The 24,542-nt window shown below is 41.8% G+C and overlaps 1 protein-coding gene across 5 annotated transcripts in view; it reads left to right on the plus strand.

Moving 5' to 3' along the window:
- TBC1D4 (TBC1 domain family member 4) overlaps positions 1 to 24,542 on the plus strand; it is a 227,868-nt gene that overhangs the window by 200,586 nt on the left and 2,740 nt on the right. For all 5 annotated transcript variants that reach the window (XM_066237875.1, XM_066237876.1, XM_066237877.1 and 2 more), the window contains 5 exons: positions 3,179 to 3,337; positions 6,494 to 6,738; positions 10,724 to 10,883; positions 16,115 to 16,284; positions 21,049 to 21,225. In XM_066237875.1, coding sequence (XP_066093972.1) covers positions 3,179 to 3,337; positions 6,494 to 6,738; positions 10,724 to 10,883; positions 16,115 to 16,284; positions 21,049 to 21,225 — 911 coding nt within the window. The remainder of the gene's footprint in view (positions 1 to 3,178; positions 3,338 to 6,493; positions 6,739 to 10,723; positions 10,884 to 16,114; positions 16,285 to 21,048; positions 21,226 to 24,542) is intronic.

Raw genomic sequence — 24,542 nt, forward strand, 5'->3', positions numbered from 1 at the left:
TCCTCCCTCTCTCTTTCTTCCATCCCATCTTCTTCTCACTGCCCCCCCCCCCCCTTCCTCTGCCCCTCTCAGGGTGCTCACACATTCCTCTGCCTGACGTGATTGCTGCCTACACTTCCAGTCTGGAAAAGCTTTTTTTTTTTAAATGTTCAAACGCATTTATTTATTTATTTTTAAATTTATTTATTTATTGACAGAGACAGAGAATGAGAGAGAGGGACAGATAGGGACAGACAGACAGGAAGGGAGAGAGATGAGAAGCATCAATCATCAGTTTTTTGTTGCGACACCTTAGTTGTTCATTGATTGCTTTTTCATATGTGCCTTGACCGTGGGCCTTCAGCAGACTGAGTAACCTCTTGCTCAAGCCAGCGACCTTGCATCCAAGCTGGTGAGCTTTACTCAAACCAGATGAGCCCGCGCTAAAGCTGGCGACCTCGGGGTCTCGAACCTGGGTCCCCTGCATCCCAGTCTGACGCTCTGTCCACTGCACCACCGCCCAGTCAGGTCCAGTCTGGAGAATCTTAAATATCCTTCACCTCTCAGTTCAAATTTTATTTCCTCAGATATAATATGCCCATCCTCTTATCCACTAAAAGGAGTTAGTTTCACTTTCTTTCTTATGTTCTTATTCTTTCTTATGTTCTTTCCCTGTGGTGATCATAAGTTGTAATTATGTATTTATGTGTAAATTGGTTTAATGTTTTTCTCACTCCACCACTGCACACCTTGCATCTAAGAAAGCATCTTCACAAGATATTACTGAATGGGTGGATGAGCGAATGAGACTAACTTTCCTGAGAATGAATTCATTCATCTCTTAGTGATGATATGCCCTCAGTTCCATGCTCTATACTCTGCTACATGTTAGATGCTCAATAAAATCCTGTTTAACTGAAGTAAGTTACCTTTTTGTAAAACTGTTATTGGGTGGATAATAAACCATTCTGCTCCTGTTATCAGTAATTCATTTAATGAGCTAATGAAAATCACCCTTGAAGAATGACATTTTTCGTGAGATCATTCATTTATTTATTCAACAAATGTTTGAATAGCAAGGTATACAGTATTCTTAAAATTTATCACACAGAGATGGAAATATGCTCACTCTTCTCAAGGAGCCTACCATTGAAGTGGGGAACATAGACAAGCGTACAGTATAGAGCTAACTGGGATCCAATACGGCAGTGTTATTAGTAGAGTACGAGTCAGATAGTGTGTGGGAAAGGAGTCAGGGAGACTTGCAGCAGGAGAATAGCATTCAGGCTGACTGATAAAAACAAACAGAGCCCTGGCTGGTTGGCTCAGTGGTAGAGTGTCGGCCTCGTGTGTGGCTGTCCTGGGTTTGATTCCTGGTCAGGGCACACAGGAGAAGCGACCATCTGCTTCTTCACTCCTCCCCCTTTCCCTTCTCTCTGTTCCTCTCTCTTTTCCTCTGGCAGCCATGGCTCAGTTGCTGAGCAGTGGAGCAACAGCCCCAGATGGAGCATCGCCCCATAGGGGGGTTGCTGGGTGGATCCCAGTGGAGGCACATGTGGGAGTCTATTTCTCTGCCTCCCCTCTTCTCACTTAAGAAAAAAAAAGACAAACAGAAATACACTAGGCATTCAAATAGGGGACCTTGGATTTCCATAAAGCAACAGTAAGAAACTGGATGTGTGAAAATAACCATAACCTTCTTATATTTAGTGCATGGTAGGGTATATAGGAGGTAATTTGACTGAAAGAGGTAGTTTGGAGGTATATTGTGTAGGGCAGGGGTCTCAAACTCAACTCAGCATGTGGGCCGCAGAGCAAGATCACAGCCGTTCGGCGGGCCGCACTAGGTCTACAAAAGGCAACTGTTACGCAACACTTTTCTCACTGCAGTTGAAAACAAAAAAAAAATCAGTACAACAAGCACAATTGTACATGCAGTTTACTCAGTGTCACAAAACGACCAGAAACTGTAGTTCGCATCACAACTGTTGTTAACTAAGCTAATATCTAGCTAGGATGCTAGAGAAATGAAAAATACAAGTAGGCCCCTAAGCTTACTTAATTTTATCCAAAATATTTTGAACTTCGTGGATTAGGCTTGCAGGCCGCACAAAATTGTTCGGCGGGCCGCGAGTTTGAGACCCCTGGTGTAGGGCCTTATAAATCATGTCAGTGAGCCTGAGTTATACCTTTGGGACAGTAATACTTTTAGCTTATGCAAACTGTGGCATTACAGTCCAAAAATATTATTGCCATTAAACCTTCCCTTAACTAGCTGGAGCTCAGGATATAGTCTGATTCCAGACACAGTCTGTCTGAACTGAGAAAACATAGTGAAATAAAATTAGCTGCTCTGTAAAGAATCGAATTCTGTCCCTCCCAGTGCTTGCTTCATGTCCTTTGGGGTAAAAAGCGCCATTTTAACATACTTTGGATTGTTGTGGATACCCTTTGGTCTTCAAGCATAAGGGAGTTAATGCTTCACTGTGTGCTGCGTGTTTCTTCTCAAAGACTGAAGATTATTCTGGAGCACTCCAGTTATACCTTTCTGTTGTATTTCTTATTTTTCTTATTTTATTCTTCTATGACCATATAAGAATGTAGTTTAATTCTCTTTTACAAAGTGACTCGTTTATGACAAATATTTAGAAGTTACAATACGAAGATTGGCATTCATTGCTAGCTTCAAACCAAATAAAAAGTGATGATAGACAGTAATACACTTCAGGATTTCAGTATTTGGCCTCTGAAACTCGATTTCCGGAGCTCTAATTCTGAACTGCCACTCGCTAGCTGTGTGAATTTGGGCAAGTTACTTAGCTTCTGTCTGCCTCAGCCTCACCATCTGTTAAGTGGAAAGAGTTACATTATCTGTCTCATTGGGTTGTTTTCTGAGCACATTTACCACACTTAGTAGTGAGGCACCCTCAATAAATGTATCAGTGCTCACTCCATGTTGGCCAATGCTGTTAATGTTGCCATTATTATCATTGGTATTTGAGGGTTTTCTTTTGCAAGATATCAGTAGCTGTAGAATCAAACTTGTCAGAAACGCTGTCAGTACGTTGTGCTGCGTGACCATACCATGGCACGCAGGGCAGGACAGCTGCCTGTTTCCAAGCATTACCTAGTTCACCAGCTATGATCTAACAACTTCCCTCCAGAGTTTAAGAGCTTGCTATTTTATCTTTGATTGTAGGTGTTCCCAAAAGTCGACGAGGAGAAATCTGGCAGTTCCTCGCTTTACAGTATCGTCTGAGGCACGGATTGCCTAATAAGCAGCAACCTCCCAACATCTCCTATAAAGAACTTCTAAAGCAGCTCACTGCTCAGCAGCATGCTATTCTTGTGGATTTAGGTATGTTTGTCATATCGATTATTATTATTATTATTATTATTATTATTATTATTTTGTATTTTTCTGAAGCTGGAAATGGGGAGAGACAGTCAGACAGACTCCCGCATGCGCCCGACAGGGATCCACCCGGCACGCCCACCAGGGGGCGATGCTCTGCCCCTCCGTGGCGTCGCTCTGTTGTGACCAGAGCCACTCTAGCACCTGGGGCAGAGGCCAAGGAGCCATCCCCAGCGCCCGGGCCATCTTTGCTCCAATGAAGCCTTGGCTGCGGGAGGGGAAGAGAGAGACAGAGAAGAAGGAGAGAGGGAGGGGTGGAGAAGCAGATGGGTGTTTCTCCTGTGTGCCCTGGTCGGGAATCGAACCCGGGACTTCTGCACGCCAGGCCGACGCTCTACCACTGAGCCAACCGGCCAGGGCCCATATCGCTTATTATTGACAAAAACAAACAACAGGTTGTTTGTTTGCTTGCTTGTTTTTTTTTTTTGGTATCATGAAAGAGGACCTGTTGGCCTGCAGAGCTGCTGACTTTGTCCTGTTTTGAGGGCAAGTTGGCTTTATATCTATTTGAAGATACCATAAATGCCCGAGTCTGGAATGAAGTTTTTGTCCCCAAACTTGTCTTAGGAAAAGGGAGTGGTATGTGAATCATTATAAAGGTCATATTATCTATCAGGTGCTCTCAGTTGCTGTGTTTTGAATAACTGACTTTTGTTTGGGGTAGATAGTTATCTCAATGCTGATTTTGAAATAGGTTAGAATAGGTTAAAAGGGATACTAAAATTTGTTTCAACAAATGTTTACTAAGGATACATGGATATATTGCTGAAAACAAGCCTTTGGCTATGTCTTTAAGAAGCAATATAGTAAGTGGTTACGTTGTGGAAATCGTAAATACGTATGTATAGAATAAAAGAAAAATTAGCTGTAATGTTACATGAATGGGTAATTATGACCTGAGGGAGAATTTCCAGTGATAGCGTCATAAAACTATTTTTGTAAATGCTCAATTTCAGATAACTTAAGACAGGAAAAATAGTATGATTTTAAAAATTATACTGTCTAGTTTTTCTCTAAGTTAATATGTTATAATATGTATTTTATTATGTTAAAATGTAAAAATTATTGGATTAAATATTATTGACATTTAACTCTTTCATCTGTATCCCTATAAGTGGTGAATCTAAAGTGGACAGATATGTTACCTGAGCCCACTTGTGGAAAGGAGGGGTTGACTACCTTGTCTTCGGAGTCCCCTTATTTTAGGTTATATAAAAATCAATGGCTAAAACCTAGTTTTGATCACTGTTTCTTTTAGATGATAGCTTTTTTTGGGGAAGGGGGCCCAAATCAGTTAATATTTTTTGAGCCTAATAGAAATAAAAAGGAGAATTTTACAAAGAAACCGAAAACTTCAGTTCTTGTCCTGATTTCACCACTGAGCTGTGGCTTTAGGCAAGTTTCTTTGCTTCTGAGCCTCAATCCTTCCCTTCAGTGAGGACTGGGAACTAGGCAGTCCCTCTGTATCACCACAGAGCTGTGGTTCTGTGGCGGGAAATTGACGATGAGACTAGAAATTGGGATGATATATTTAGGGCTAGTCAAGGTGTACTAATAAAAGGCAATAAGGAGACCAGATTACAGGGACTTACTTATAAAACTTACTTCTTTAGCAAAAATTTGAACTGAAAGAGTAAAATGATATTTTTTTAAAAAAAATGCTTATTTAACTCTACCTGTAGCCATCTGTGTTTCCTTAGTGTGTTCTTATTATTTTCTCTTATCTTCCTCTTACTCGCTCTGAAGAATTAATATTATCAGTTTCTGGGGGGGGGTCAGGGGAATCAGTTTTAAGCATATGTGGTGGAAAACATTAAAAAATCTGAAATTCTTACGAGTTTTATCTGACATGAGTAGTCATTTCACAAAGACACTAACGTCCCTTTATTTTCATGACACAAGGAAAGCCCCATACGAGATACACAGCTGTGGTGGTGAAGGCGGTTTGTTTCACTGTTAGTACCTGCTTTTTAGTGATCTCGCAGTGTGTTTGCTTGTGGAAGTGTCTCCATGGTAATTTTATACCTGAATGTGAATTTCAGAAGGGAATTTTTTTAAGTGCATGCATGAGAGAGACAGAGAGACAAGGGGGGACAGGCAAGTGTAGACAGACAGGAAGGGAGAGAGATGAGAAGCATCAACTCAAAGTTACAGCACTTTAGTTGTTCATTGATTGCTTTCTCATATGTGCCTTGAGTAGAGGGCTCCAGCCGAGCCAGTGTCCCCTTGCTCAAACCAGTGGCCTTGGGCTTTAAGCCAGTGACTTTTGGGTTCAAGCCAGTGACCATGGAGTCATGTCTGTGATTCCACGCTCAAGCCGGTGGCCCTGTGCTCAAGCTGGCAACCCCATGCTCAAGTCAGCAACCTCAGTGTTTCAAACTTGGGTCCTCGTCATCCCGGGCTGATGCTCTATTCACGGCACCACTGCCTGGTCAGGATAGAAGGGAACCTGTGACTTTCCTTGCCTTTTTGGAATATATTGGAAAAAAAAAAAAAGGAAGAGGTCTTCAAGGCTCGTAAAGGTGTTTTAAGAAACAAAGAGCAACAGGTGGTTGACAAATAACTATTTCCTGAATGAGAGACTGAATGTAAAACAAAACAACCCCACAAAGTCTCTTCGGGGTCATATAAGAGAAGCAGGAACGAATCTGCTTAGGACTACTACTATTTCCTTTCAAATAAAATGATACTTCTTACAGAATTCTGGTTTCAGATAGCAGGTGGTTTTTATGTGATCTTAGAATTTATGATCTTGAGTCAGAATAAATTTTAGATTTTATTCTCTTGAGATCTCTTCTGGATATGTTCTTGATTTGTTTGTGGATTTTTTCCTTAGAGAGAAGTTCTGGTTAGCATAAAATGTCTACTTCCCTATCTTACATGTTGGGAAGGGTAGTGATCTGGCAGTTAAGGCTTGGGACTTGAGAGAGACAAACAGACAGAAAGACAGACTTAGTTATGTGGGTACTCCAAGCAACTTTCTCTGGTTTGAAAAAGAATGTTTACTTATTCCTAGAAATCACTGAATTGCAATTTTGGTCTGGTCTCCAAAGCATCAGGACATCTCAAAAAAATATTTCTTTTTCTTTTCTTCTGCAGGAAGGACTTTTCCTACTCACCCTTACTTTTCAGCACAGCTTGGAGCTGGGCAGCTGTCTCTCTTCAACCTCTTGAAAGCCTACTCATTGCTGGACAAAGAAGTGGGTTACTGTCAGGGGATCAGCTTTGTGGCTGGAGTCCTGCTTTTGCATATGAGTGAAGAGCAAGCCTTTGAAATGCTGAAATTCCTCATGTATGACCTGGGCTTCCGCAAGCAGTACAGACCCGACATGATGTCACTACAGGTGAGGCTGTTAGGCGTTCATGAGGAATGCATCAAGTTGTTACCAGAAATCTAAACAGCATCCCTCTTCTTTGTTTGTAAGTGAGAGGAGGGGAGACAGTGAGACTCTCGCGTGTGTTCTGACCAGGATCCACCTGGCAACCCTGTCTGGGGCTGATCCTCAAATCAATCGAGTCACTGGCTACGGGAGGGGAAGAGAGAGAGAGATGGGGTAGAGAGAGGGAATGATAAGCAGATGGTCACTTTTCTTGTGTGTCGTGACTGGGGATCAAACCCGGGATGTCCACATGCTGGGCCGACGCTCTATCCAGTGAGCTACCTACCAGGGCCAATGGCAACCCTCTTTTAAATTACAGCAGACTTAAAGAACTCTGGACCCATTGTCTTGGAACTTGAATATAGAGTATATTTCAGTCCATGGGATTTACTGTTTTGCTAAACCTCTAAGTATATTACCTCCATATGCAGAATAACTTTTCCATGAAGTTCCTGAAGTGAATAAATAAGCAATTCAAGAAAGGTCATGGGTACACAAGTCTTTATCCCCTAAGTCTACATATTACATGGAATCCAGTCATCTTTATTCACTTTTGCTCACCTTGTCAGTTGCAAAGAATCATAGGTAGACCTTTTTTTTAAAAATATGGAAACAAAATGTCTTTATTGTTTTACTTTGGGTGCATACATGGCAGATGTCTATCTATGTCATGGTTCTTCTTGAGCAGGGGTCCCAAACTTTTTACACAGGGGGCCAGTTCACTGTCCCTCATACCGTTGTAGGGCCGGACTATAAAAAAAAAAACTATGAACAAATCCCTATGCATACTGCACATATCTTATTTTAAAGTAAAAAAACAAAATGGGAACAAATACAATATTTAAAATAAAGAACAAGTAAATTTAAATCAACAAACTGACCAGTATTTTAATGGGAACTATGGGCCTGCTTTTGGCTAATGAGATAGTCAATGTGCTCCTCTCACTGACCACCAATGAAAGAGGTGCCCCTTCCGGAAGTGTGGTGGGGGCCAGATAAATGGCCTCAGGGGGCTGCATGCGGCCCATGGGCCATAGTTTGGGGACCCCTGTTCTTGAGCTTATAGTGTCTCCCCTCTGTTATCTTAAGGTCAGATAGTTCCTTAGAAAAAGTGTTCAAAGTGGGTGGTACTGTTTCAGCCAGCTTTTCTTAGCATGCTCTGGAGAAGCTCTGTTAATACTTTTTGGTTAAGCAGGCTATTCACGGTTAGTACTATCTTCAACCTATTTTAAACTCCCTGTTTATACATTTCTCCGCTCTAATTTAAACTTCATATTCCTTAATGTGTAAGTTTCTAATAAGAAGTTTAAATTTTATCTATTGATATATCCCAAACAGTTACTACCTTACAATTTAAAGCTTTTAGTAGTAAAAATATGAAGGAAGACTTTAAAGAGGAATGTCAGTGTTCTGGGCATGAGACCCAGTTAGTCATAATACTATGCTTTAGATAAGAAGTAAACTATTTAAAAATGCTTTTAAAATATACTTTTTTTTTGGTTCTCAGTGATCAGTTTTCTCATTAAATATTTTACTCAGCAACCCATAGGCAAAAAGACTGTTTTTACTTAATGAATATTATAGTAAATGGGATTTTCTTGAGAGAATGAGTGGAGAAGGGGTGCTCCACTTGTTTTTATGATGATGAAATATTTGCTAGGGAGATAGGGCTTCATTCTCAATGTTCAGTCTTCAAGTGTAAGTTCATATGAAAGGTGTTCACCAGGATACATAAATCAGATACAGTGATTTTGATTCTTTTTATTCTACTAATTAGATTTCCCTGACTTTTGTGCTGTCCAAGTACTTTGACAGAACTTCTACTGATATAACTCAGTATGTCCAGTTTGTAAATTGTAAATAACCTAAGGGAAATATATGATTATTTTTTCAATAATAATCTCATTCTTAAAATTTATTCATTTTAGAGAGGTAGGAGGGAGAGAGAGAGGGAGATAGAGAAAGAGAGAAAGAAGGGGGTGGGGAGGAACAGGAAGCATCAACTCCCGTATGTGTCCTGACCAGGCAAGCCAGGGCTTTCGAACCAGCGACTTCAGTGTCCCAGGTCGATGCTTTATCCACTGTGCCACCACAGGTCAGGCAATAATCTCATGTTTTTAAGCCCCATGTTTTCCTGTGGCGAAGCTTCTTCTTTTATAGCTATGACTTCCTGTGGCTCTTTCTTTCCTTTTACAGTTTGTGTCAAACCTTAGTTTCCACAGATATGTATTACAGGTAATCAAACAAATAATTTTCTTATATATAGTACTTTCAACTTTAGTTTTGTGCTCAGGAAATAGCAGTTACTGAATTCACAATAGAGCTGGATATTTTAATATATTTTTATAGAGCTATTAAGGGTGATATTTTGATGATACCTATTAGTGAAAGAAGTTCTGATAGATTTTTTTTTTTTTCTGAAGCTGGAAACGGGGAGAGACAGTCAGACAGACTCCTGCATGCGCCCGACCGGGATGCGCCCGACCGGAATCCACCCGGCACGCCCACCAGGGGCGACGCTCTGCCCACCAGGGGGCGATGCTCTGCCCATCCTGGGCATCGCCATATTGCGACCAGAGCCACTCTAGCGCCTGAGGCAGAGGCCAAGGAGCCATCCCCAGCGCCCGGGCCATCTTTGCTCCAATGGAGCCTTGGCTGCGGGAGGGGAAGAGAGAGACAGAGAGGAAAGCGCGGCGGAGGGGTGGAGAAGCAAATGGGCGCTTCTCCCGTGTGCCCTGGCCAGGAATAGATTTTATAAAATATTATATACATTTCACACCTAAAGTCAAGCTGATATAACTGATCAAGGAACCACTCATCTGCTACTGTGTGGATAAAAATATAAAGTAAAGCCCAATTCACAGTTTGTTTATTAGTTTTTGCTGCTTAACCTTTAGTTACCCCAGACATTAATTTAAATACAGTATGCTGTCTTTTTTTTTTTGTATTTTTCTGAAGTTGGAAACGGGGAGGCAGTCAGACTCCCGCATGCGCCCGGTTGGGATCCACCCGGCACACCCACCAGGGGGCGATGCTCTGTTGAAACCAGAGCCATTCTAGCGCCTGAGGCAGAGGCCATAGAGCCATCCCCAGCGCCAATGGAGCCCTGGCTGCAGGAGGGGAAGAGAGAGAGAGAGAGGAAGGAGAGGGGGAGGGGTGGAGAAGCAGATGGGCGCTTCTCCTGTGTGCCCTGGCTGGGAATCGAACCTGGGACTCCTGCACGCCAGGCGGACGCTCTACCACTGAGCCAACTGGCCAGGGCCTGTCTTTACAATTGTTTGAAATACCAGTAATCAACTCGGAGCCACATGAAACAATTTCTTCTTTTAAAACTAGAAACATTCAGACTGCACTTTTTACTGTAATCCCCTTTGTAATGAAAAATAAGCTGCTGGAATACCCTGAACATTAGAATCAGATTTGAAACTTCTGGCTCCGTTACATTCTAAGCTTCACTGTGTCCTAGCATTGCAGGTTGCCTGGTGGGTCTAGGCTAGAGCTCCATCATTAATCAGATGCTGGGCCCAACAAATCGAGTCAGGCTTCGCTTCTGAATTGAGGGTGGTGGATTCTTTAGAATGGAGGCTTTTCTAGGATTGGTCTGAAATTAGAATGGACTCTCCATGAGAGTCCTGAACCAGGACTGCCTTTTTACGTGAGGAATAATGACCATTTCCACATATATGTTAAACCAAAACACACAAGATGGCAAAACTTGTTCAATAGTCTTAATTGGCCTTTTTGTGACTTGCTTTTATGACTGTAGTTAAGTGAACTTGGACTTTAATATCAACTTCTACATAACAATAAAAATAAAATAAGACTGCTTTTATTTATTGAGTATATGTGAATTTGTCATTAAATATTAGAGTAATAAAATTAAAGTTTATGTATTCTATGCACCCTCAGATAAATGCATATTTTATTTTCTTCTCCAAATTAACTTTAGATTCAAATGTACCAGCTGTCTAGACTCCTTCATGACTATCACAGAGATCTCTACAATCACCTTGAAGAAAATGAAATCAGCCCCAGTCTTTATGCTGCTCCCTGGTTCCTCACCTTGTTTGCCTCTCAGTTTCCATTAGGATTTGTAGCCCGAGTTTTTGGTAAGAGATTCCTGTGATCAGATGGAACAGTATTACTTATTCCAAAGAACATACTCCTAGCCATTGTTTTATCCTGTGTTATAGTATAGCAAATTACCAGTGGAATTTAATAAATGTGCCTGGCTCTGTTCTGAGAGTAATTTAAAACCACATTGGTCTTAAAGAAAATTGGTATTACAAGGGAAAGAAGAAGAATTGGGCTTCTGTATTGAGTAAGCTGAATTGGAGCCCTTGCTTTTGTTTATACCTAAAAATCAGAGTACACATTGTAAAAAATCCAAACTAAGAACTTATTCTGTATCTTATTCTGTATAATTTTCCAAATATTTATATATATCTTTCCAACCTCTACTCCCCTCCGCCCCCTACCCCCGGCATTGTTCTCTTCAACCACGGAGAAACATGTTCTCTGACTGGGTCAGTGGAAGTACAATGTTACTTCCAAAGTCACTTTTTTTTTTTTTTTTTAGTGAGAGTAGGGGAGGCAGAGACAGACTCCTGCATGAGCCCCAACTGGGATCCACTCGGCAAGCCCACTAGGGGGCGATGCTCTGCCCATCTGGAGCCCTTGCTCCGCTGCAACCAGAGCCATTGTTTTAGCACCTGAGGCAGAGGCTGTGGATCTGACTTTTTGTTGTTAACAAGGTAATGAAATCCGTGGCCGAAGTGACTCTCCTTCCATGCCAGTGCTGCGGTGATGCCAGTCTTGGCACCGGGCAGTTGTTGGGCCCCTGTCTAGCTCCATCACAGAGTTAGGCATCGGGAATAAAGAGACTATGACATGATATGTTCCCTTTGGGGACCTTTCAGTCTGCTCCCAAGTCTTTAGCTGAATTTGTCTAAGTTCATTATTTAAAAAGCAAAATTAAAAAAAAAAACAAAAAACAGCTACAGCTCTTTACTTGGATTTTGTTCTAATGTTGTTTAGCACTTTCGTGACCTCAGAGAGGGCTCCCCCAGTTTTTATGTTCCACCCATCTATCTGGTATCTGTGGTGCAAGCAGTTAATATCTGGAACTGTCCTTTTGCTCAGGTGGAGCTTTTCGTCACATTGTATTGACCTAATCATAGGTCACTACCAGCATTAGCAAAAAAAAAAAAAAAAAATGAAATGAATAGAGAATTGTGAAGAGAGTTATTTTTTTTTAATTAATTATTTTAGTGAGGGAGAGAAGGAAGGACAGGGACAGACAGAAAGGGAGAGAGATGAGAAGTATCAACTCATAGTTGCGACACCTTAGTTTTTCATTGATTGCTTTCTCATAGGTGCCTTGACAGGGGAGGGGGTGGCTCCAACTGAGCCAGTGATCCCTTGCTCAAGCCAGTGACCTTGGGCTTTAAGCCAGTGACCTTTGGGCTCAAGGCAGTGACCCTGCACTTAAGCTGGTGAGCCCACGCTTAAGATGGCGACCTCGGGGTTTCAAACCTAGGTCCTCAGCATCCTAGGGTGATTCTCTATCCATTGTGCCGCTGCCTGGTCAGGCAATATCAGAGTTTTGCAAATAATAAGGAAAAATGCTATTTGGAGAAATTTCAATTTTTAAGACATATGTGTAATATGTATACATATACCAGATTAAAATGTGCAGTGTTTTTCTTATAGGGGGCTGTGGTTTAAAAAGTTAAAACACTGTATTAGCAACAATACAATCTATAGACAGAGTGCAGTAAAAGTGTAAAATCAAGATGCATGGGATCAACTCTTCATCAAATTTCTCTTCTTTATTGAATACAGATGATTGCTTTTCTTTCTTTTCTTTTTTTTTTTTTTTTTTGTATTTTTCTGAAGCTGGAAACGGGGAGAGACAGTCAGACAGACTCCCGCATGTGCCCGACCGGGACCCACCCGGCACGCCCACCAGGGGCGATGCTCTGCCCACCAGGGGGCGATGCTCTGCTCCTCTGGGGTGTCGCTCTGCCACGACCAGAGCCACTCTAGCGCCTGGGGCAGAGGCCAAGGAGCCATCCCCAGCGCCCGGGCCATCTTTGCTCCAATGGAGCCTTGGCTGCGGGAGGGGAAGAGAGAGACAGAGAGGAAGGGGGTGGGGGTGGAGAAGCAAATGGGCGCTTCTCCTATGTGCCCTGGCCGGGAATCGAACCTGGGTCCCCCGCACGCCAGGCCGACACTCTACCGCTGAGCCAACTGGCCAGGGCCAGATGATTGCTTTTCTCCAGTGAAGTTTTCTCTGGAGCTGGGGTTCTTAATGGGCCTTCTATACATCCTTTATATACAACTATATATATATTCTTCTTGGAAAATAGTTTATTAAAACACAATGATGCTGTGATGTTTCAGGGCATCTCTCTGACTTACCCTTGGAAGCTTGATATCAGAATTCAGGAAATTAATCTCCCCAGTAGTCTGTTTCTTCCGATGACAACATAGATGAATGGCGCTGTCAGCTCTCCCGTAGCTGCTCAGTCCTTTTCTTTGAATTGAGTAAAGAACAGAGACCCTCAGGGAAGGGAGAGATGCACGAGCAAGAGGAGTGATCATGTGGGAAGAAATTGTTTCACAGTTCTTTCTAGAGACGCCAGAAGGAACAGAATGCTTTGGATGCTATGCTTTTTTTATTCTGCTAATTAGATTTCTCTGATTTTTGTGCTACCCAAGTACTTTGACATAATTTCTGTTGTCATAACTCAGTATGTCTAGTTTATAAATTATAAATGGCCTAAGGGAAATATATGATTTTTTTCAGTATGATTTATTAAAATAATAATCTTATTTTTTAAAACCTTAAGTTTTCCTATAGTGAAACTTCTTATTTATAGCTATGACTTCCTGTGGCTCTTTCTTTCCTTTTACAGTTTGTGTCAAACTTTAGTTTCCACAGATATGTGTTATAAATAAAGATCAAACAGATAATTTGCTCCCTTTATATTTAGTACTATGAATTTTAGCTTTCTGGTTTGGAAACATTAGTTACTGAATTCACAATAGATTGGATATTTTAATGCATTTTTATAGAGTTAACTACTTAAGGGTGATATTTTGATAATACCTCTAGTAAGAAGAATAGACATCTGTTTGTTTGTCATATTTTTTATTTTTATATCTCTGTGATTTTGACCAATCACTGGGGAACAAAATTTTTGTTGCATCCACAAAAAACACTTGTTCTTACCTAATTCGAGTGTGCTGATCTCAAACCTGACATTAGTTTTTCTCTGTAAGCTACATTTTTTGCAATTCAAGATTTTAGGTTTTCATCTTATTGTAAAATTTTCAACGTTTAGTTTAACATAATGAAGTAGAATGTCTTCTTGGGCATCATCTTTGTGAAAAATATAATAATTTATATAATGCAGTAAATACACTAATACACTAAAAGATATGATTGCATCAGAATTTGTCTACAATTTCAAAATAGAACATATTAAAACATTTATTTTAATCATAAAATTTGCGCAAAACTTAATTTAAATTCTATTCAGGCAAAAATTTGCGTTTGTAGCTCTTGTGTTTGTGTACTTGTTGAGGACAATCTCGTTTGATGCTCCATAAGTAGTCTGCTCATCACTAACAGCTCTAAGATTCTCGGGAAACTTATCAAGGTGACTGACTGTTCAGGAAGTGAATCTTAATGCTCATGTTACATCCAATGTCGCGGAAAGCCAACAGTATCCTTTGAACCAGAAGTTCATAGTTTTCTGCTTTTTTGTTGCCAGAGAAGTTCTTTGTAACTTCCACAAAAGACTGCCATGCTGCTTTCTCCTTTTTATTCATCTTCCTGGCAAATTCTTCATCACGTATGAGGGTTCGAATTTGAGGTCCATCGAATACACCTGCTTTTATCTTCTTGAAGACAAGGCAGGGAAAGCAGAAATAATATGTTGATAGCATTCACTTTCTCTATTCAAAGCCTGAACAAACTGCTTCATTAAGCCAAGTTTGATGTGATGTGGGGGGAAAATGATTCTGTCTCAATTAACTACAGGTTCATTCACAATATTTTGCATCCCTACTTCCAGAGCTTCATGTTTCGGCAACTCCTTCTGTGTCCAGTGTTTCTCCTGAGCTCAGCTGTCCCACAACACAGAAAGCAAGGATACTTTGTGAAACCTCTCTGTTGTCCTAGCAGGAAATTTACCATTTTAAGATCCACACAAATGATCCATTTATGCTCCTCATACTTCAGGAAGTCGAGGACAATTTTTAGGTCATTCTCACTAAGTCATTCAATTCGGGTTGGCTAAACTGCTGAGGTGTTAATGACTGCTTGACATCAGAAGAAGACCCTTCAGATTCTACAACCATTTCCTCATGCATCTTATCAAAATACACTTGATCACCGTGTTCACTTTCTTTGTCCTTAGAAGAAATAAAACCATCAAAAACTGGAACCGGAGTGTCTCAGAGTGTGGGATAGGTTGTATTGCTAAAGGAATATTAGGATATGCAATCATATGCCATTTTTTCTTGCCGATGCCCTTTGTATGGATAAGACAGAAATAAGTCACTGCTGTGGTGCTTAGGTTCACACCAAACCATGGGAATACCAAAAGGCATTCCTTTGCATTTTCCTTTTGTCCAGTCACAGAGCATTTCCTCACAATTATGACACACCATATGAGGAACCCAATTCTTGTCTTGATCGCTAACGGGAACTTGAAAATAGGCAATATATGCACATGTCACAAATGATGAAACATTGCACCTTTGACGTTGAAGTGTGTAACAGCCACATTTATAACAGAAGATGTCAGGACTATTCTTACATTTATATCTACTCGAAGAAGCCATGAATCAATCTTAAAACAAAATAAGAAGATGTTTTTATCAGATACTAATTTTTTACATTTAAAAACAACTACAATTATATAAAAGTGATGTTTGTAAAACATTAATTGCCTTGTGGTTATGTTCAATCTAAGAGTCGTTGCCCTTTAACTCCAATTTAAAAACCAATGCATGCCATTAACTGTAACAAAAAGAAATTAAAATTGCATAAAAACTAGAGCATGCACCAAATGGATTTCAGATTTGGAATCAGCGATGTAGAAATATATAGAAACAGTTCTAAAACCTTATGCAACAGAAAATGAAAAAGAAATTGTTCCCCAGTGATTTGTGTGTGTGTGAGAAAAATATTTGGTGGTTCTGCTTCAGTGATTAAAAACAACACTAGAATAAAAACACACACAAAAATATTATTAGTACCAAGAACATGCTATTTACAATAATGAATGCATAATTTTGATTATAAAAATTATATCTTTGTTTTTAGATATAATTTTTCTTCAAGGAACTGAAGTTATATTTAAGGTTGCACTCAGCCTACTGAGCAGCCAAGAGGCACTTATAATGGAATGTGAAAACTTTGAAAATATTGTTGAATTTCTTAAAAGCACACTACCTGATATGAATACATCTGAAATGGAAAAAATTATCACCCAGGTATGATTTAAATGATAGTAATAAAATACAAGATTATATGTCAGTTTCCTCTACTAATTATATATTAAGTGTTTTAGCATACAGATGTGGTTTTGCTTGATGGGTGTTGCTTTATTTGTTCAGACATATTTTATTTAGAAATGAGACTGTTGTGACATTTGCTCTGTGGTTGTACACAAAAAATGTGGTTCAATGCTACACAATCAGTTTTCAGGAATCTTTCAGGTTAGACCAATGGTAAGGCTGAAGATCGAACTGATAGAGTTAGGAAGACCTAATTAAAATGAGACCCACTTACGTTTGTAATATTTGTAATTCTGCTTAAAAATAGAAGAAGTCCATGTGGCAGGAGCATAAGTTTTGGAATTAGATGGTATGGAGTTTGCATCATCTTCTAGCTCTTTCATCATTAGTTCTTTGCCATGCACCCCTAATCCTCTGAAACCTAGTATGCTCACTTTCAATATGGGACCAAACTCATCCAAGGGATTTTGTGAGGCTTAAATGTGGAGACTTAGAGCAATCAGAGCCTTTCGTGGGACAAAGTCTGCCATTAATTATTCAAATGAAGGTACATTTACAGAGTTGTGGGGAGTGTTAAGGGAACCAACAATCCATGTTGAGATGCACAGGAACTAGTAAAAGAGGAAGACTGTTCATACCCATGGTGTTGAGGGACTGGGGTGTATATACCGGTGATAGTGTTACCAGGCCCAGTAAGAGCAGGAACTATGCAGGAGGAATCTCTGGAGGTTGTTGGTGAGCCATGCAGGCAAGAAGCAAGGAAGAAACCAACCCCCAACTTTTCCTCATGCCCCTCTGATCACCTGCTGGCACCTCCCATGGGCCACACCCAACCCAAAGCCAGCAGGAAATAAAGTATAGGGACATTTGGGGAACCCAGGTCTGCCTCCCAGGGTCCAGCAAAAGGCATAAGAGTGGAGAATGGGTCTTGATCTAGTCCCTGCTTTTCATAGGGTCCAGTCAAGTGTAGTGACATGTTGATGTTCAGATGACGTGAACAAGCTTAAGACCCTATTTGTAATATGGCTGTCATCTTTTGTGATGAAGTTGGTCTCTTTCCTACAGGCCCTTGGGATGGCTGATAAAAGACAAAACTCAGAGCAGAATAAAGGGAGTTTGAGATCTTGTTCTGGTGCCCTGCTGTGTGACTTTGGCTCAGTTACAACCTGTCTGAGTCTCAGCTTCCTTCCCTACAAAATGGGAACAAAAATAATGATCTTACTACTTTTTCATATTGTTTATAGAAGCAAATGTAACCAATGAGTTTGAAATTTTTTTTATGTTGTAAATCACACTATAACATGAACTCATTATATTATTACATGTAAATTTTTTCTTTCCACTACATAAAATTTAAATTGCAAGCAGATTGTTCCATAAATATCTATGAACAGTTTTTACTTGTTAAAATGCTCTCTGTAAGCTGAAAAGTTGTAGTACTCCAACCCACTGGGAACTACCAGTGTCACTGGAAGAAACTTACTCAAGACACAAACTTATGTGAAGAGGAAGAGGGGGAGGCTTGCCATGGGAGGCAAAGAAGACCTCCTGAGTTTTCTTCTCCCTTAGCTTTTATAGATCAGAAGCAGAACAGAAGTGACAGGATTACAAGGGAGGGAGACCAGGTGACAAGGGGAAAGAATGACTAATGGCCATTTTGCTGACATGGAGAAAGGGCTAATTTGAGTCACTACATTCTTTTTCTTTTGCTAATTAATATGCACAAAGGAAGGGGCAATCTAGAACTTCTAGGCTAATTTTACGAAGCCCAGTTCACATGCATTCCTTTGTGTCTGCACAAAGCTCATTCACTCACACAGTTTCTTGGTGTTTGCATCCAAGAGACATTCACTCAGGGCTTTTAACCAAAGTTCCCCAATCCAAGTCATAGAGGGTTCAAGGTTAGAGGGGTGATTCCCTATGAAAAGTATAGCCTTCCTCCCCCCCCACACATTTTATGTATTTACTCTTTAGAAATATCATCTTTGGCAAGTAGTCAGAGATTGTGCTTTTAGAGAGAGGTGATATGTAATTTCAAAATAATTAGGGAATTAACTGGCTTTAGAGATTATTATTAGGATTAATGGATAGAATTAACAGGCAAGTAGATTTGGATTTGATTTAGAAAGACTTTTCTAACATTAGAGTTGACTAACCGTGGGAGAAACTGCTGGTTTTAAAGGAAACTTTGATGAGCTTTATTATGGTCACTGTAAAAAAAATGCAAATAATGGAGAAAAGCATCAATTACAGTTGACATTCAGTATTATGCAGAGGTATTAGTTTTCAGCATAGTGATTAGGCATTTATATAACTTAGCAAGTGATCCCCCTGATAAATCTAATCTCCACCTGGCACCATACATAGATCTAATTTATTGACTGTTTTCTATGCTGTGCTGTCCATCCCCATGACTGTTTTATAACTGCCAGTTTGTACTTCTTAATTCGTCAGCTTTGACACTTTGAGATTTAAAACCTTTTAAATTTTCTTTTATACATCTCTGCTAATATCCATATAAATGAAGATGTATTTTTATATAAGTGAAATCATACTGTACATGCTATTGTGTAACATGATTTTTAAATTAAAATATTTTAAAGTATGTACGTACTAGACATTTTTTTCAAACCAATAAATATAGATCCATACCCTCATTTTTAATGACTGTGTCACAGTCTCTTGTGTCCATACACACTAGTAGGGAAGAAGTCATACTTGTTTGAGAGGTATGACAAGATTGTCTGGAAATCTCATTTAAAGTCTAAGATTTGAGTATATCTAATTATAGTAGGGTAAGTCAGTCTGATTCTTTGTGGGTTCTTTTCACAGCGTTAGTGAAGACACTGTAGCTTTTTTTTTTTTATAAATAAATTTTTATTATAATGGGGTGACATCAATAAATCAGGGTACATATATTCAAAGAAAACATTTCCAGGTTATCTTGTCATTTAGTTCTGTTGCATACCCATCACCCAAAGAGAGATCGTCCTCTGTCACCCTCTATCCAGTTTTCTTTGTACCCCTCCCCCTCTCCCTCCTTCCCTCGCCCCACCCCTTGTAACCACCCCACTCCTGTCCATGTCTCTTAGTCTCGTTTTTATGTCCCACCAATGTATAGAATCCTGCAGTTCTTGTTTTTTTATTTTCTGATTCACTTATTTCACTCCGCATACTGTTATCAAGATTCCACCATTCTGCTGTAAGTGATCCGATGTCATCATTTCTTCTAGCTGAATAGTATACCATGGTGTATATGTGCCCCATCTTCTTTATCCAGTCTTCTATTTTTTTTTACAGTGATTAAAAGCCTTTAAGCAAACTCCTGGCCAATACAGCAATAATCCATAAAAGAGTAGTGTCCTTAACATGTTCACCAAGTCCAAGTTGGCCTCATCACCATGCCAAATCCCTGAAAAATGCAACCCAACCACAGTTCAGTCTGTTAGGAGCTGTCACAGGGAGCAGGAGTCCAGAAAAGTCCACATCCAGGAAAAGTCCTCATGGCACTAGAATTGTTGTCACCATTCTATACTTTACAGCTCATGTCCAAGTCCCAATGACTGCTGCTTCTAGCTGGTAATGATTCAGGTAGACTGGAAAAGTCATTTGCAGCATGTGTGGATATGGAGCTTCTGTTTTCCTCTGCCTGGAGAGATGAGACCAGGTTGCTCTTCCCTGGAGCTCTGCAACTGTGGCATGGTAAAGAGAACCTTGGGATACACTAAGCTGGGTGGCAAAGGTAGATTCATAATACAAGTTGGCAAAAGGGGGAAAGAGAGCTCTAAATCAGGAGTAGGTCCCAGCCTGAAATATGAGTGGGGCATTGAGGTAGGAGAGATAAAGGAAACACTATTTATTAAGCAAAGCAGCAGAAAATAGGACTATCAACACCCACAACAGAGATCTTTGAGGGAAGAATAAAAAACCTGACTATTCAGGCAAAACATAGTTAAGTGGCCCTTGTGCAAATGAGATCAGTTTACCTGCTTCTTGGAAGAAATACCCTAGGCACGTCCACAGTGTCGTAGATGGGGCCGATGGCCCTGGGCACCTTCAGCCTTCAGAGACACCGTAGCTTAAAGGGCAGCTGCAACCTCACCTTCCCTCACGAGTTTAGACTAAGGTGGGGTTACCGATCATCTAACTGCTAAATAGCCTGTCTTCCTATTTGGTGGCAATATGGAAGGGCAGCCCTGATTAAACCCAATGGCTTCGTGTGGTGCTCAGGGTGTACAATTTTGAAGATTCTCTGTGTGACAGAATATGTAGGTGTCTCCTAAGAGGCTCACATGGACTAGCAAATGGGTCAGAATGTTTAGTGTAAGACCTCCCTACCCCAAGGCCAAATTCGCAGGGCTTTGTGTGTCATTATTATAGAAATACACGCTAAGCAATTTTGCTTACTAATCAGCAAAGATAATCTCTAACAGGTAGGAGTTATTCAATAACTAATGTTGTTTATCTGGTATGCCACACTTTTGGGAGATAGTTACTAGATTATTTTGGTTATAAAAGATCTTTAAACATGAACTTGTGCAGTGGCTTGGCCTTTTATTATGAGAAAGTTTCATTTGTGTTCACATAATCTGTTTGTCATGCCTGTTACTCTTCTTTTTGCTCTGCCATACTATTCCTCATTGATACATATTTGGAAATGGCTATGAAACATCAGATACACAGACTGCGTCTCGGTGTGCCCACTGAGGGCCAGCCTAACCCCCCGTGTTCTCATGGCAGGTGTTTGAGATGGACATTTCTAAACAGTTGCATGCCTATGAGGTGGAGTATCACGTGCTGCAGGATGAGCTTCAGGAATCTTCATATACCTGCGAGGACAGCGAGCCTGTGGAGAAGCTAGAGAGGGCCAATAGTCAACTGAAGAGACAAAACATGGACCTCCTAGAAAAATTACAGGTAAAGAGAGAAAGATTTGGCCAAAAAAGTGCTTGAATGCCTCCTGCTTGAAGAGAACTGTACTGGGAATGGTGAGGATGTGACATGGATTGAACATCACTGACGATGGGCCACGCACGGGGTGTCAGTCTGTTCATTTGCCGTGGGGCTGCGGCTGCGCACTTCCATCTAGATGTCACGTAGGAGAGGAAATGTGCACTCACAAAATGGGCAATGAAGGAGAATCTGCTTAAGTCTCTGATGGGTGTTGTACATACAGGGTTGGGCAAAAGTAGGTTTAAGTTGTTCATATAGAAAACAATACAATAATAAATAAATAGTAATACAAGAATAAACTGTGTTTCGCATACTCACAATTATAAACCTGTTTGCCCCGGCCTGTATTTGGTTAAATTCAAGGAAGGAGGGGTTGCATGTGGGAAATTGGGAACACTCTGGGGAACTGGGGTCTAGCCACCTCTGAACATCTGGTTGAAGATGTGAGTGAGGAGAGGCAGGGGTTGGGGTAAATAAGGACGAGTGGCATAGCAGCGGGTACTTGGTGGCGGTTTCTGACTTGTGTTGGGGAGCGATGGGAGAAGTGTGATGGAGGCAGCATTGGAGGTGACTCAGTGTCACCTACAGAAGAGCATGGCTTTCATCCTGTCGAGAGGGAGATGTCCCCAAGCTTTGAGCCATGCTTTAGAAAGACCAGCCTGTAAACTTAGATGTGGACAGACTAGAATGGCGAGAGAAGGTAGGGAGGCCAGCTAGAAATCACTTGGCAAAGATATGACCAGGGATGATAACTATCTGGAGTAAAACTCACAAAAGTGGATAGAAAAGGAGACATGTTTGGGAGGATGGAATGAAAACATGTGATACATAATCCCTGCATCAACAAGTATACAGTTACTAGGGGATATAAGATATTGTATCTTTATTTATAAATAACTTCACACTTACAAAGGCAATATACAATTTAATGGAAATTACTATTTTTTTTTTTTTCATTTTTTTTTTTCTGAAGCTGGAAACAGGGAGAGACAGTCAGACAGACTCCCGCATGCACCCGACCGGGATCCACCCGGCACGCCCACCAGGGGCGACGCTCTGCCCACCAGGGGGCGATGCTCTGCCCATCCTGGGCGTCGCTGTGTTGCGACCAGAGCCACTCTAGCGCCTGGGGCAGAGGCCAAGGAGCCATCCCCAGCGCCCGGGCCATCTTTGCTCCCATGGAGCCTTGGCTGCGGGAGGGGAAGACAGAGACAGAGAGGAAAGCGTGGCGGAGGGGTGGAGAAGCAAATGGGCGCTTCTCCTATGTGCCCTGGCTGGGAATCGAACCCGGGTCCTCCGCACGCTAGGCCGACGCTCTACCGCTGAGCCAACCGGCCAGGGCCGAAATTACTATTTCTCATTGCAAATTCTACAATCTGTGCTATGTATTCAAGCCCTGAAGGGTGTTCAGTGGAGGGGGAATTGGAAGGTGATCCTTGTGGGGGGGCAGGGGAGATGAGTTCTGAGTTAGACCTTCAGTGCCTCATGGCTCCTTGGTTTCTGCTTAGCCCTCCCTCCCTAACACTGCAGCTGTGCCCAAGTAGGGAACACTACCGCCTGCTTCTGTGTGGTGAAGCCTTTGGACCAGCGAGGAGAGAAATAGCTCATACACGAGGGAACTTGAGGGTTCTTGCTCTCCAAGAATAGGAACTCTTAACTCCTTTTACCTCATCTGACATTAGCTCTGGCCCATAGAAAAATTTATACTTTTTTTTTTTTTAGAGAGAGAGAGAAGGACAGACAGGAACAGACAGACAGGAAGGGAGAGCAATGAGAAGCATCAATTTTTCATTGCAGCACCTTAGTTGTTCATTGATTGCTTTCTCATATGTGCCTTGACCCGGGGTGGGGGCTTCAGCTGAGCCAGTGACCCTTTGCTCAAGCCAGTGGCCTTGGACTAAAGACCTTAATTAGGCTTCAAGCCAGCAACCCTGTGTGAGCTGGTGAGCCTGCGCTCAAGCTGGTGACATTGTGCTCAAGCTGGTGACCCCATGCTTAAGCCAGCGACCTCAGGGTTTTGAACCAGGGTCCCCAGCGTGCCTGGCTGAAGCTTTTTTTTTTTTTTTTTTTTTTTTGTATTTTTCTGAAGCTGGAAACCGGGAGAGACAGTCAGACAGACTCCTGCATGCACCCAACCAGGATCCACCCGGCACGCCCACCAGGGGCGATGCTCTGCCCACCAGGGGGCGATGCTCTGCCGCGACCAGAGCCACTCCAGCACCTGGGGCAGAGGCCAAGGAGCCATCCCCAGCGCCCGGGCCATCCTTGCTCCAATGGAGCCTTGGCTGCGAGAGGGGAAGAGAGAGACAGAGAGGAAGGAGGGATTGGGGGTGGAGAAGCAAATGGGCGCTTCTCCTATGTGCCCTGGCCGGGATCGAACCCAGATCCCCCGCACGCCAGGCCGACGCTCTACCGCTGAGCCAGCCGGCCAGGGCCCTGGCCGAAGCTTTATCCACTGTGCTACCACCTGGTCAGACATATACCTTTTGTTATTAAAAAAGAAGCCCTGGCCGGTTGGCTCAGTGGTAGAGCGTCGGCCTGGTGTACAGAAGTCCCGGGTTCGATTCCCGGCCAGGGCACAGAGGAGAAGCGCCCATCTGCTTCTCCACCCCTCCCCCTCTCCTTCCTCTCTTGTCTCCCTCTTCCCTTCCCGCAGCCGAGGCTCCACTGGAGCAGAGATGGCCCGGGTGCTGGGGATGGCTCCTTGGCCTCTGCCCCAGGCGCTAGAGTGGCTCTGGTCGTGACAGAGCGACGCCCCGGAGGGGCAGAGCATCGCCCCCTGGTGGGCGAGCCGGGTGGATCCCAGTCGGGCGCATGCGGGAGTCTGTCTGACTGTCTCTCCCCGTTTCCAGCTTCAGAAAAAAAAAAAAAAATCAACGTTGTTTGTTTTAAAAAAGAAAAACAGTTGGGGAATTGTTCATTTTTACATGGATATTTCAATGGTGGTTAATTGAGTACTTCCGTATTAGGTGAGGTGTGTTTGTGTCTGCTTTATACTGTAATGACTTTTTTTTTTAATAATTTTATTTTTAATGGGGCGACATCAATAAATCAGGATACATGTATTCAAAGATAACAAGTCCAGGTTATCTTGTCGTTCACTTATGTTGCATACCCATCACCCAAAGTCAGATTGTCCTCTGTCACCTTCTATCTAGTTTTCTTTGTGCCCTTCCCCCTCCCCCTCCCCCTTTCCCTCTCCCTCTCCCTCCTCCCCCTGTAACCACCACACTCTTATCAATGACTTTTGTTATGGTTATAAACGTTTTTTATTGACAGTT

This window comes from Saccopteryx bilineata, chromosome 6 (genome assembly GCF_036850765.1).
Source record: "Saccopteryx bilineata isolate mSacBil1 chromosome 6, mSacBil1_pri_phased_curated, whole genome shotgun sequence".
Classification (NCBI taxonomy): Eukaryota; Metazoa; Chordata; class Mammalia; order Chiroptera; family Emballonuridae; genus Saccopteryx; species Saccopteryx bilineata.